Source organism: Mixophyes fleayi, chromosome 1 (genome assembly GCF_038048845.1).
Source record: "Mixophyes fleayi isolate aMixFle1 chromosome 1, aMixFle1.hap1, whole genome shotgun sequence".
In the NCBI taxonomy this organism is placed as follows: Eukaryota; Metazoa; Chordata; class Amphibia; order Anura; family Limnodynastidae; genus Mixophyes; species Mixophyes fleayi.
In genome coordinates this window covers 244,094,740-244,106,778 of record NC_134402.1, presented here as the reverse complement: position 1 = coordinate 244,106,778, position 12,039 = coordinate 244,094,740, and the positions used below count along the sequence as shown (strand labels likewise).

The 12,039-nt window shown below is 37.0% G+C and overlaps 1 protein-coding gene across 3 annotated transcripts; it reads right to left on the bottom strand.

Annotated features, from left to right (window-relative positions):
- Positions 1-279: 279 nt before the first annotated feature.
- DMRT2 (doublesex and mab-3 related transcription factor 2) lies at positions 280-7,465 on the bottom strand. 3 transcript variants are annotated; one of them, XM_075191269.1, is made up of 4 exons: positions 7,175-7,465; positions 5,577-6,057; positions 3,442-3,544; positions 280-1,565 (listed from the first exon to the last, which is right to left on the bottom strand). In XM_075191269.1, the coding sequence occupies exons 2-4, from the start codon at positions 6,024-6,026 to the stop codon at positions 544-546; spliced, it is 1,575 nt and encodes a 524-aa protein (XP_075047370.1). In that variant the 5' UTR covers positions 6,027-6,057; positions 7,175-7,465; the 3' UTR covers positions 280-543. The 3 variants fall into 3 exon arrangements, with proteins under 3 accessions (XP_075047370.1, XP_075047381.1, XP_075047390.1); XM_075191280.1 differs by lacking the exon at positions 7,175-7,465 and adding an exon at positions 6,897-6,937; XM_075191289.1 differs by lacking the exons at positions 3,442-3,544; positions 5,577-6,057; positions 7,175-7,465 and adding an exon at positions 2,085-2,135.
- Positions 7,466-12,039: the final 4,574 nt, after the last annotated feature.

Genomic DNA, 12,039 nt, shown 5'->3' with positions numbered 1-12,039 from the left:
ATGAACTTCTACTTCTGATTATGTAATTAAACTTAATTCAATTTTCATTATGCAATTATACTGCTGACATGAGCCCTGGCAAACAACGATAACTAAACAGTAGACAAAACTGTCCTGATGTGGCAAAAACTAACTCCAAGTACCCTTTGATTTATGTATATACATGACAGCTGTAAATAATGTTCTGTTGTAATACAATGGTGGTGAGTTACAGGAGCTTGTCACAGAAAGATTTTAGAGAATAACTAATTACATATCAGATGACCATAAAAATAAATATTGGACTTTTGTATTTTATTAGTTATATATTTATATATATATATATATTTGTTTCATATTCAAATACTTTACAATTCACATATTCATCAAATTTTTTACATTTAAATATTGTCATTTGTACAAAAGAGAAGCAACATGCAAATGCATATTTGTACATTGTATAAAAGGCCATGTGCATCCCACCGACTCTTGGAAAGGCTTCATTATGAAGGAATTCTGATGGCTCCCAGCAGCTAATCCAGTAGCCGCTGGTGTGAGAATTGTTTACTCACTGGAACGTTGCGCTGTGGTTGAGGGCATCTTGAGAATTGATTCCACAGAAAACGGTAAGGGTTCGTTGACTGAAAGTTTTGATCCTGTTTCTTTGCCTGAGAAAAAGTCCTTATTGTACCTATCAATAGTTAATTTGTATGTCTGGTTTTCCTTGGATGAACATTCTCTGAATTTCTTTGTGGGTTCTTCATAGGGGTCTTTGATACAAGAGGTTTTAAGCTCTGACAATGACTTCTCAAGATGTGCCTGTTGAAATAATGAGTGGAAAGGATTGTACTTTAAAGACAGGGGCTGTTTAGCTGCTTCCTTGCTGATCTTGTTCATTAGGCTCTCTGGTGGAGACAAATGGTCCTTGCCAGAGATCTGTGAGAAGTTCCTTTTTGGCGTTGAAAATGCAGACCTTTCTCCAGAGTCCTGTTTCAAGTGTTGTGGGGGCATCATTTGGGTTTCAATTTTGGGTGGTACCAGGTCCTGTTCTGTAGGCTGGCACTCAATCATAGGGCTAGATTTTGAGTCCCAGTTTGACCCAGGTTTCTGTGTCTGCATAGCTGTGGCATTTAATAGGCACTGTTGGTAAAGAAGTGCATCAGTGATTGGACCACTCTTTGGCCAAACCAAGAACCTGGGGGGGACAGGGTATTGTCTGTAAGTTGTGGCCACACTTACATTAGAAGAAATTAGCTCCACGTTCCCTGATCCTGAATACTGCATTGTGAGATCAAGACAAGTGGGAAGGAAATTGCATAACTCTTTGTTGGGGGCATCAACCTGTGAGTTCCCATAGGCAGCTTTGTAGGAATTGTATTCTGCGGCATGTAGCATACGGCTGGGCAGGAAAAGGTTGGCAGCCTGAGAGGCCTCTAGCATCTCTCTCTCCTTGTATTCTCTCTCTAGCATAATGTTCTCCAGCTCTTTATCAGCAAACGCTCGCCTTTTCCTCATCCTGTCACTCACAGGGGCTGGCAGGGGGGAGTTGGGCCCCATATAAGAATCTGCTGGCAGAGGTCGATAACCTAAAAACAGAAGTTATTTATTAGGTGGGCTGTATGGATGCCATAAGGTAGCTTTCAAAATTTCACCAAACAAATGATTTATATACTCTGATAGTTCACGTAAAGGCTGCTGTAACACAGGAAAGGTTGACCCTAACCTATCCTCACTTGCTAAAAATATAAACTATTTTTATTTAAATATGCATCCATAAAGTAATATTTAGGGAAGACAATACAATGATTAAATATATATTTGCTCAGGAGTTAATTGGGTATACTGCATGCAAAAATTCAGTGACTACCAACATTGCTTAATTTCAACAGGTTAGATGTATAATTTATTGAATTAAATTAATATTGTAATATAGTTGACCATTCTGTTTCATGATAGTGTGATTGGTAATGCTAGTTTCATGCTGGATTCAGTTTTAGATACATCAGACAGGATACTATAGCCTAAATATAAGGAGACCACCTAGATGGAATATATTTATACACCTGTCATTTTGTAACGCCAGAAAATAGAAAATATCGCTATACCTAGAATTGATGACATGTATATTTCCTAGAGGCAGATCACATTGTACAAAGAATTACAGATGAGAGAGGAGACTCGAACTAGAAGAAAAGAAAAAAAAGACGACAGTTAAGAGCAGGAAGACGAAATTTAAGAGGAAAAACAGCAGTGGATGAAGTCTAATGATAGATGGAGATGGAGAAAATAGCGACCGCTACAATGAGTAATAGCGAGTTACAATGTGTCCTGTGACTGTTGTCTGAACACACAGAACATTAAAATGATCCTTTTAAGCCAGAGGGTTAATTCGCTGTATTGATACTTTCCACATTTAAATTATTTCATCCTGTTTTGTGCATTGTCATGCAAAATATTGTTATATTTGTTTATGAAGCCCATCAGAGTATGCTGAAATTGAGGCACGTTTGACAGACATTTGCAAGTAAAATACAATGCAAAACGTATACGTTTAAACCCAAAGTTTTGAAAAGCTCTGTATTTTGTCTCTGAAAAGATGCTCATTTAAATGAATGTGTCTGAGAGATTACCTACTTTATATTTCTACTCAGTGTCGGTTAAGAGTCGGATACTTAGTTGCACAAAGCCCAACACAGATTAATAAAACATTGGATCGATTTTATGCAACAGATCGATTCGTTAAATTCATATATTAAAAGGGGATCCAATGCATGTCATTTCGCTGCATGCGAATATTTTACTGTTAACCCTTCGACTTTCAGGAGCAACTGTCGCATGTTACAAAAACGAGAGGGTTAAAAAAAATGTATTTACACTTCAGGTCTCTCCAGTATGGTGAGATGTGTTAGATAACAACACATATATAATATAATTGCGTATACAGTCTGTTTGTATTGGAAACAGTAGTATTATACATAGTTATGTATTACTTTTTTATATATGTGTATGTGGTTTAGTATCTGCTAGATAGCAATGCAATGTGAGACTGTATATTTAATTTTCATTTATGTATCTGCAGCTTCGTTTTAAATAATGGTTTTACCTCTGATTATATTTTGCATGCATCTGAGTACATTGTTTAGTTGTATAATTTTTTCCATTTAAAATATGGTATTATTTTTTACTTTATTTATAAACACTGCTATGATACAAGAGAGAAAGCAGCGAAACGTGAACTAATTGCATTCACGCTGTGTACCTAGACTCAGTGTACAGACTAATTACACCAGTGTCTGATATTGTCCTGACATATGTGCAGTCTCACTCAAAATAACTCAAGAAGTGGGAGTAAAAGTACCGTACAGAACACTTGGTGGGAAAATGAATTACGTGGTTTAGATAGTTTCTCTTTTTATGATTATCAAGACTTTATGTGAAAAGGAATGATGAGTGTAATTTTACCTTCCAGTATACTCTTAGCCAGCAAACTGGGGGTTCTTATGTGTCGCTGATAGACAGTCTTCCTCTCCGTTATAGTGTGTTTCCCTGTAAGGCCTTTTTTATCCTGTAATAAATAAAAGTATAAACATACAATGTTACAATAGTAACATTAACATAAGATACAATATTACATAGTTTATACACAGCTATGCAAAACACACTGGGAAGAAATAATACGAGTTCCTGGGTTCGTCTTGACATAAACAAGTATGTTTTGCTCGTCTCCTTTAGTGGAGATAAATATAGACTGTGTTTTAAATGTAAACCTGTTATCCATTGAACAGGAAACAACTAGAGGCTTAACCTACTGCAAACACAATAAAAAGCGCAAGTGGATATTTATGAGTTTCAACACAAAATAGCCTCTCTCCATTTCAATGTTTAGATGAAAAACAAAGGACATTTTTTCTATGAAAGCGATTTAGGGATTTCTGCTTTGGTCTGATAAAACAGGAACATCTCGGGAGTCTCTTGTACAGCAGAAAGGTGCTACGAGCCGCCTGATCTTGTGTCCTTGGTGTGGTTTAGTGCCAGCAAATATATATTGCCAGGCAGACAGTGCGCTGCCTGGTGGTTTAGTGCCAGCATAGGTACAATATGCCAGGCTGATCGTGTGCTACTAAAGTGTTTCGGTGCCAGTAATAGGTAGATAATACCGGCTCTACAGTGACTGCTGAGCAATTCTAGTTCCATTATAGACACTGACAGTATGCTGCTAAGGTAGTTTATTGTCATTACTGGCACTGGCAGTATGCTGCAAATGTGGTTTATTGTCACTATAGGCACTGACTTACAGTATATTGCTAAGGTGGTTTATTGTCATTATAGGCACTGAGAGTATGCTGCTAAATTTGTTTATTGTCATTATAGGCACTGACAGTATGCTGATAGGGTGGTTTATTGCCATTATAGGTACAAGACGCGAGACTAGCAGTGAGCAGAGATAGTGATTTAGCTCATTCTAGACACTCAATATCAGTTTGCCAGAGTGTTGTTAGTGCAGTTTAGAGAGTCTATATGAAGCACCAAGTGAGGGTGCCAGAGTGCAATTACTGCAAAAAGTGCCAATAAAAGTAACTTCTTCCTTACACGATCAAAACATCAGCTTAGACTGCTCAAGGGTTTGATGAACAATTTTCTCGGCTCTATATTACACATATGGCAATAGGAAACTGTTTCCATTTCCAGTACGCTTTTTGCATTGCGCGATTCATATTTGATTAGCACAAAATGCAGGCAAGCTGTTAGAGTCTTGTGTGTTACATTGTGTTTGTTCTCTAAAGAGTGACATCCCACCTCCTGCTGAGGGGTTTTTACAGTTGTACTGGACACCACAGTCACTTTGTCACAGCACAGCTGCGCTGATCATGTAACACAGCAGAGACAACAGTAATGTGTTTCTAATGTGACCCAACAACTAAAACAACATTAAGGTGCGGAGTTTCCTGATGGTCTCGTTGTTTATTTATATAGATATTAACGCCTCACAGTTAGGTTATATCTTTCTGAATTTAATCAATAATCATAAATAACAAAGGAATTCACCTGATGTTACAAATACATTTATTAATAGAACCCCCACGTCGCTGATATCCCAAAAAAAACAGAGTACAATATAAAGCAGGAATACCATAATTAACCTTTAGCTTTATTTGGGTTTATCCCGCCCTGGTTAGTCCATTTCTTGGAGTGTCTTTTATATCACTAACTGGCCTCAGTATGACTCTGTCGTTCCAGTCTCTCTATAGATAATTTAATTCGTCATTTGACATAATCTAAATGTGTCAAGGAGACTCAAATTAGAAAAGATTTACTGCATCATCGCCTCTTCTCATTTATTAAACGAGTACAATCAGTTTCATCAATTTACCAGACTGCAAAAGACAAGCTAGTTATACAGATGGACAACAAACGAGGAGCAGATGTTTGGCAAACGCCAGCATCCTATAGACTGTAATACATGTTTGTATGAAACAAATAATGCGATGGACTAGTGTACTGATGGGGATTCAGTTTGGCACTGTAAGGGTGGCATAGCACTATAGATGATGGATATTACATTATAATATAAGCGTATTATTAAGCAATCTCCTCACCTCTGTGGCTTGCTGTCTTCTGAGGGCCACCTGTGCTGCCATGACTCTCTGCCGCTCCACCACCAGCAGGCAGTTGGCACATTGACAGTCCCTCCAGCGACAGAAGCGCTTGTGGCCCTTCAGACAGGACACAACCCCATGATTCCTGCATCTGGCACACTTGGGAGTCCTGCTCAGTTTTCTCTGTTCTCCTCCTTTATCTGCAACTTTTTGCTGGAGCTCCTTTCTTGTCGGTGTAACACCATTCCCATCCTGGTCCTCCTCGTCCTCGTCCTCATCCTCTGGCTCCACCATTCTGCACAGCTCAGGCTGCTCTTCTCCCTCCAGCTCCAAGCTCTCCACGTCTATCTCGGAGTCTCCAGCCAAGGAGGATGAGTATGAGGAATGGGGGGAGGAGGACGAGTTAGAAGGGGGAGAAGAGGACACAGCTACAGCCTGGATCTCGTACATCTCTGGGTCCCCTTTTCAGTGCGTCCTCTTACTATGGAGAAGAAATACACAGCGATTTATACCTATGTACTACCATGGAGATGAGATAGACTGCACAAGCTGTGTATGGCTAATCTCTAGCATACTATCTTTTACCTTTGTCACTTATGAATGATCACTCTGCCTCCCGGCAAATAGTTATCCCTGCCCTCATCTCATCTAAGCGCGAACTTTATGTCACGCATACACTATGTGGAAATGTGTATATGTAAATATGAGGGCATATACAGGCATATAGATTGTAAGCCTGTGAGCAGGGCCCTCTTACCTCTAAGTCTGTCTCTATTACCCAGTATTGTTTTACTACTGTGTTTGTCTCTAATTGTAAAGCGCCACGGAATATGCTGGTGCTATATTATATATATATATATATATATATATATATATATATATATATATATATATATATATATATATATATATATACAGTGCTTCACGTGTAATATGCAGTATGTTGGCTACCTGTATGCAAATTGGTTGTTTTAAATTTCCAGATTTAATGTCCTCTTGTGTCATACTCTAACATTCTGTCTTACTACACGGGAAACAATTACACTCAGTACTTTGTGAGTCAGGGGTTATGGGCAGTTGATTGGAAACATCTTTATAGAAAAGCCACAATTCCCACCTGCAACAACTCTCTTCTACTAATCCCCTCTTTAACCTTAATTAATCGATTTTAATCTCCAGTCATTTAATGAAACAAGATGTATATTTGACTATGATTTATGACTGCTCTTAGACATACAATGGATTTTAATAATAGATATTAATAATGGATTTTAATAATAGATATTAATAAAATTAAATATATCAAAATTCACCACCTACTAAATGGAAATTTGGAGCCGTTCTCAAAGGCAATTATTTGCGAAATATGAGGTAATAATGATTTGCTCTTGGCGAACTTCTGCAAAGTATTTAGCTAGCAGATCTTAAAACATAAGTGACATTGCTGAGCAGCCAGGGTGACCGGGACACCAGCATGTATGAATATTATCTGCATATAATACTCATTCTGTGCACCACACTAATCAGTTACAACAGGATTACTATCGTCGAACAGTTTACTTTAAAAACATATGTAAAGTAATATAAGATTTACATACCAGCCTAAATGGATGAAACTGGTCAGCTGGGAAAGACAGCATCCAAAGTCGGTGACCTCAGAATAAAATACGCCAGGGAGGATAAATCCTCAAAGTGGTAAATGCAGGGTGGTAAGTCCGCTGTACACTGGGCAAACTGATTCCTTTCACTTAATTTGTCGTATATCCATATATTAGCACTGAGCCCGCTGTGGAGGTGTCTCAGAGAAACATGACAATGCAGACAGATGAGACCTGCTTCCTAATTGTGCGCTAGCTGATCACTTAGGGGAATCTGCAAGCTTTAATAGCTCGCTGGGGCACTCAGCTCACGCAGCTCTGGTACATTATTTGACTCAGTTTGACTAGTCTTCACGCTGATTGGCTGTTTGAGCTGCCTGAACAAGATGTGATTGGTTAATGCTTCCAAGGCAGTCCCGCCCCCCTCCACGCCTTCTGCTGTTTACTATTGCAGAGACTTGTCAGTGGCTTTTGTCAGATGGTCACTTTCTTTACGGGGCTCCCCAGTATTATCTCTTGGCATCATCAGGGTTTTAGCAGTAAACAGAAAGGTACATAGTAATTTATTTTTTTTCGGTTTGTCTAGTAAACATTTCACTAGATTGCAATCCACAACAAAGACAAAGGAAATAATATAGAGCAAAAAGATTAATCTTGGTGTCATAATAAATAATATTTAGGAACACTTTAGTCAACTGTAGTTAGGTTTACATCTACTGAAGTATATGATTGGTTTGTAAATACTGCGTTAACATGAGAACTATAAAGATAATCGAAATCATTGTTTTATATTTGGTTAATTTATTTTTAGTTGTACTGCAGCACATTAATCGTTTGACAACAACGTACACTGCGTTATCCAGTTTCATATACATCAAACAAATTAAAGGGTAATTAAATTGAATAAATCTTTAGCTATTGCAAGCTGTAAATGTAATATGTGTTAACATTTATTTAATACCGAGTCAGTCATGGATAATAGTTTGCCCCTTTCTCATTTACACATTTTTTCTGGCTTATTTCAGGTAGTATTCTCTTTAATAGGAATGTCATTTTTCTTTATTTCAATTGACACTTAAAATGTCAAGCAACCTTTTAGACAAACTGTTATAAACAAAAAGTATATTACACAAATGCCATTGCAGTGTGAAACATCTCAATAACGTACTTTTATTTCTATTTGCTATTGGAAATATAGAACAATGTTCGATTCAATCACCATGCTATATCCAGCGATTTTCTATAATATCGAAATTTTATATATCTATAGTATAGTGTTTACTATAGTATATTACATATCGGTATATGTGCATACTGTAATCTATACTGTAATATGCTTTAAGCAATATCAAGTGAATGTAATTATTTTATATAATGATGTGCATTCTATTCTATGTACATTCTGGCTAAATGCTTTTTTATGTCTAATACACAATATTGAAAACATATTTTAATCTGAGGTATGCAAATTGAAATAACTACATAACAAAGCAGCAATAACTATATACTCTGTTTAGAATTTGTTTTATGTACACATAGATGTAATATATGGATAGACCGATCCACAATATATTTTTTTTCGAAGTTAAAGGACTTTTAAAGTATCTACGGTTTTATTGCCACCAATTTCAAATCTGACTGCAAAACACGTTTACATATAAAGGGAGAGATAGGTTGTTCTATATACAGTTAAAACACATAAATAAGATCTGCATTCCCTAAACTGGAATAACTTTAGATAATCGTTATCTGAGCGAGAGAAAACATTTCAGCCCACAATCTTGCTTTGTGTACAGTAAACTTACATTAACTGCTCCTTGTACTCCTGAGCGGAGCAGAGCCAGCTGGTCACAGCTCTGATGTGACCCTGGAACTCAGCCATAGACTTCTCAATTGCCCACAACACATTTGTGCCATGGCAGTGCCAACAGGTAGAGGCTCACAAAAACATAGGAACTCATTTGCTTATTATAAGCACCTAGACGGTCATCTAACTCTTGGTGCCATTGAATTAGCAGTGATTTGCTACTTCGTTTTTTTCTGGTGAAATTATATAAACATATGTCTGCAATATTACTTTGATGTGCTATATTGTCGGTATATAGAGCATTATCTAGTCCTGGGATTAGTTTTCGCACTGAAATCAGATTAATCCTCTCTTAGAACACATTAGTTTTAAAACAGAAGCCTTATATAACCTGTACCTGTGTCGTGGAACTATAAACGCCAGCATGTCCTGCCAACCAAAACTGCTCACAAGTTACCGATAGCTGCTCTATAGAAAACAAGAAAAAGAAAAAGGGGCATCTATAAGGGTTTATTCTGTGGAATATTTAATTTTTTGCCAGATTTTGTATATCAGATTAGTAGTGACAGAGACTATCTCAAATTCATGGCATGTGATTTACAACACTGCTAAATTTTCAAATAATTGTCTATATACGACCAACGAAATGTATGTATTGTATTACGGCGTAGCAATGAAGGTGTACTTTACTGCTGCTTTTGTATATTTCGCTTTTGTTGTCTTCCTGTAGAAAAACACTTTATGTCGGTTTGTTATTGTATACAGTGACAAATTAAAGTATGTGTATAAAGGTTAAAGGGAGAAGATCTCCTTTCAAGGTGAGATTATGGAAATATCCACTGGGTAACTATAGCGAAGTAACTTGTAATTCTTGTGTGAACTATTCAGAATAAACATGTACTCCTTAAATTAGGTATTATGATTTTATTTTAACATCGGACCTTATGTGTGATCATAATACCAGGGGGCTAAGCCTGCTACCCTTATATTGTCCCTCCATTTCATCATTATGTATTGTGCCCTGAGTAATGACTTTATTATTCAATGTATACTGCCTCGCCTCTCCTGCTTTTCACAGTTATTGCTTATTGCAAATAAACATGGTCTTATATGGTTTATAACATGTTTTCAGCAAGTCTCAGAAGAAATGACACTGTCAGAGGATTATCATTGCGGATAAAAATTAACATGTCAAAAACAATAAAAGTGAAAAGCTATTAGCATCAATTAGTTGTCAGAAAATGTCCCTTTTTTCAATCTTGACGCAAATCTCTACATTTTCATAGATCCAATACCCGATCGGATCAATGTAGTCTGCATTTCTCAAAGGGTATTTAAAAAAACACCTCTCCATAATTTGCGATTCTCTGGTGCCCTTTATGCGACCCACATGGCAGTGTAATCTGGGAAGTAGAATATGTATTATTACCAGTCATGGCACTTTGGAGATGGCATGGCTTTGGGTAAATGTTCAATATATTTTATAGAGGTATAGAGCCACTGGGCGTTCTCCTCAAACATATACTGTACATTACCTAGACTTTTCATGTCACGACATTAGCGACTGCTCTTTCTTCCATCATATTTGAAGTGTCCATAATATAGTTATGGCCATTTTCGTATGGCACTTTTTGCTCACTATCACCATTCTGTTATTGTAGGTGAGGGGTTCTTAACCTTTCTCAGGGGAACCATGTCTAGATATGTTACTGGGTTAGATTAGCAACGCGTTCAGTTTTGCCTTAAGTATGTATTTTCTTTTAATTATTTTACTATAGTCTATAAACTAAGTATAGTATAATGAAAACGTACAATTAATAAGAAGCAACTGACATATAGAAAATACAATCCAAAAATTAAAAAAAAATCATGATTGTTAATTTGTATGTTAGTTTCTAGTTAACCTATGGTTTGTATGTAAGTATCATGAGAAACCACCCTAAATGGCTTGGTCTCCCACCATTTAGGCCCTGGTCCATAGGATTTAGAGATGATTCACAATGTGAATACAATACATAGTTTGACATTAGAATGTTGAAGTCACCTGTCACCTTCAAATTACATTTTCTGATTTGCAATTACTACTTTGCTCCAGAAATGCTGACAGTTTTCAGTTGTATTTTGGGGGGGGGGGGGGGGGTTATCTTGGCATTTGATGCCTAATGTCAGCGGTGTTTATATCCAGATAAAAAGAGACAGACATAGCAGGTTATAATAATCCTTAAGAATGATGGTTCCTGCCACGGTGCTTTGGGGACAGGTAAGAGATATCTGCCTTCCCGTTGGTAACTGACAGTAAATTAGACAAATTTCCGTTTGACATTTAGCGCTGACTACACACACTGCAAAATCAATAGAGGGTAGTTGACTTGAAATCATAACGTGTGTGGTCCCAAAACAACCGCACTGCCCAAAAGTGATCTTATTAAAAATGACACGATCCTTATCAGGCAAGTTGATAAAAGTAGTCAAAAGATGATCACTATCAACATGCAGGTCTGGTCATTTTCCAACCAGACTAACGGACCCAATGACAATGGGTATGATCCAACCAATCAGACAAATTGCAAAAATGGCCTGATTTAAACTCACTCAAGGGCCCATAGATTGTAAGCTTGCAAGCAGGGTTCTCTTACCTCTCTGTCTGTATGTATTACCCAGTATTGTTTTATTACTGTTTGTTCCCAATTGTAAAGCGCTACGGAATTTGCTGGCGCTATATAAATAAATTATGATGATCTACAACTGCATACCAGTACACAATTTTAAGTCTACAACTCCCACAAATTGGACCAAACAAACGTGGTCCTAGATGGTTTGGTTCTGGCCTCTGTGAAATGTGCACTTTAATTTATTTATGTGTAATTTCTGTATACATTTGTTCCATTTTTTCAAATGAACTCATTACATTTTGTATACAAGTTACAATGTTCATTTCACCCTAGGCAAGACAACAGACTAAGTTGATGAATTCCTTTCAAATACTTATGCATACCTTAATAAGAAAAAACAGTTTTCTGGGAACTAGTATTTTCTATTGATTGTGGACAAACACATG

Bases quoted from the DNA above. Each gene is read 5' to 3' on its own strand.
- DMRT2 (XM_075191269.1), bottom strand. From the start codon at position 6,026: ATGTACGAGATCCAGGCTGTAGCTGTGTCCTCTTCTCCCCCTTCTAAC. The intron at 3,545-5,576 runs GTGAGGAGATTG...TATTTATTACAG, and splicing joins GAAGACAGCAAGCCACAGAG to GATAAAAAAGGCCTTACAGG. The intron at 1,566-3,441 runs GTAAAATTACAC...TTCTGTTTTTAG, and splicing joins GGCTAAGAGTATACTGGAAG to GTTATCGACCTCTGCCAGCA.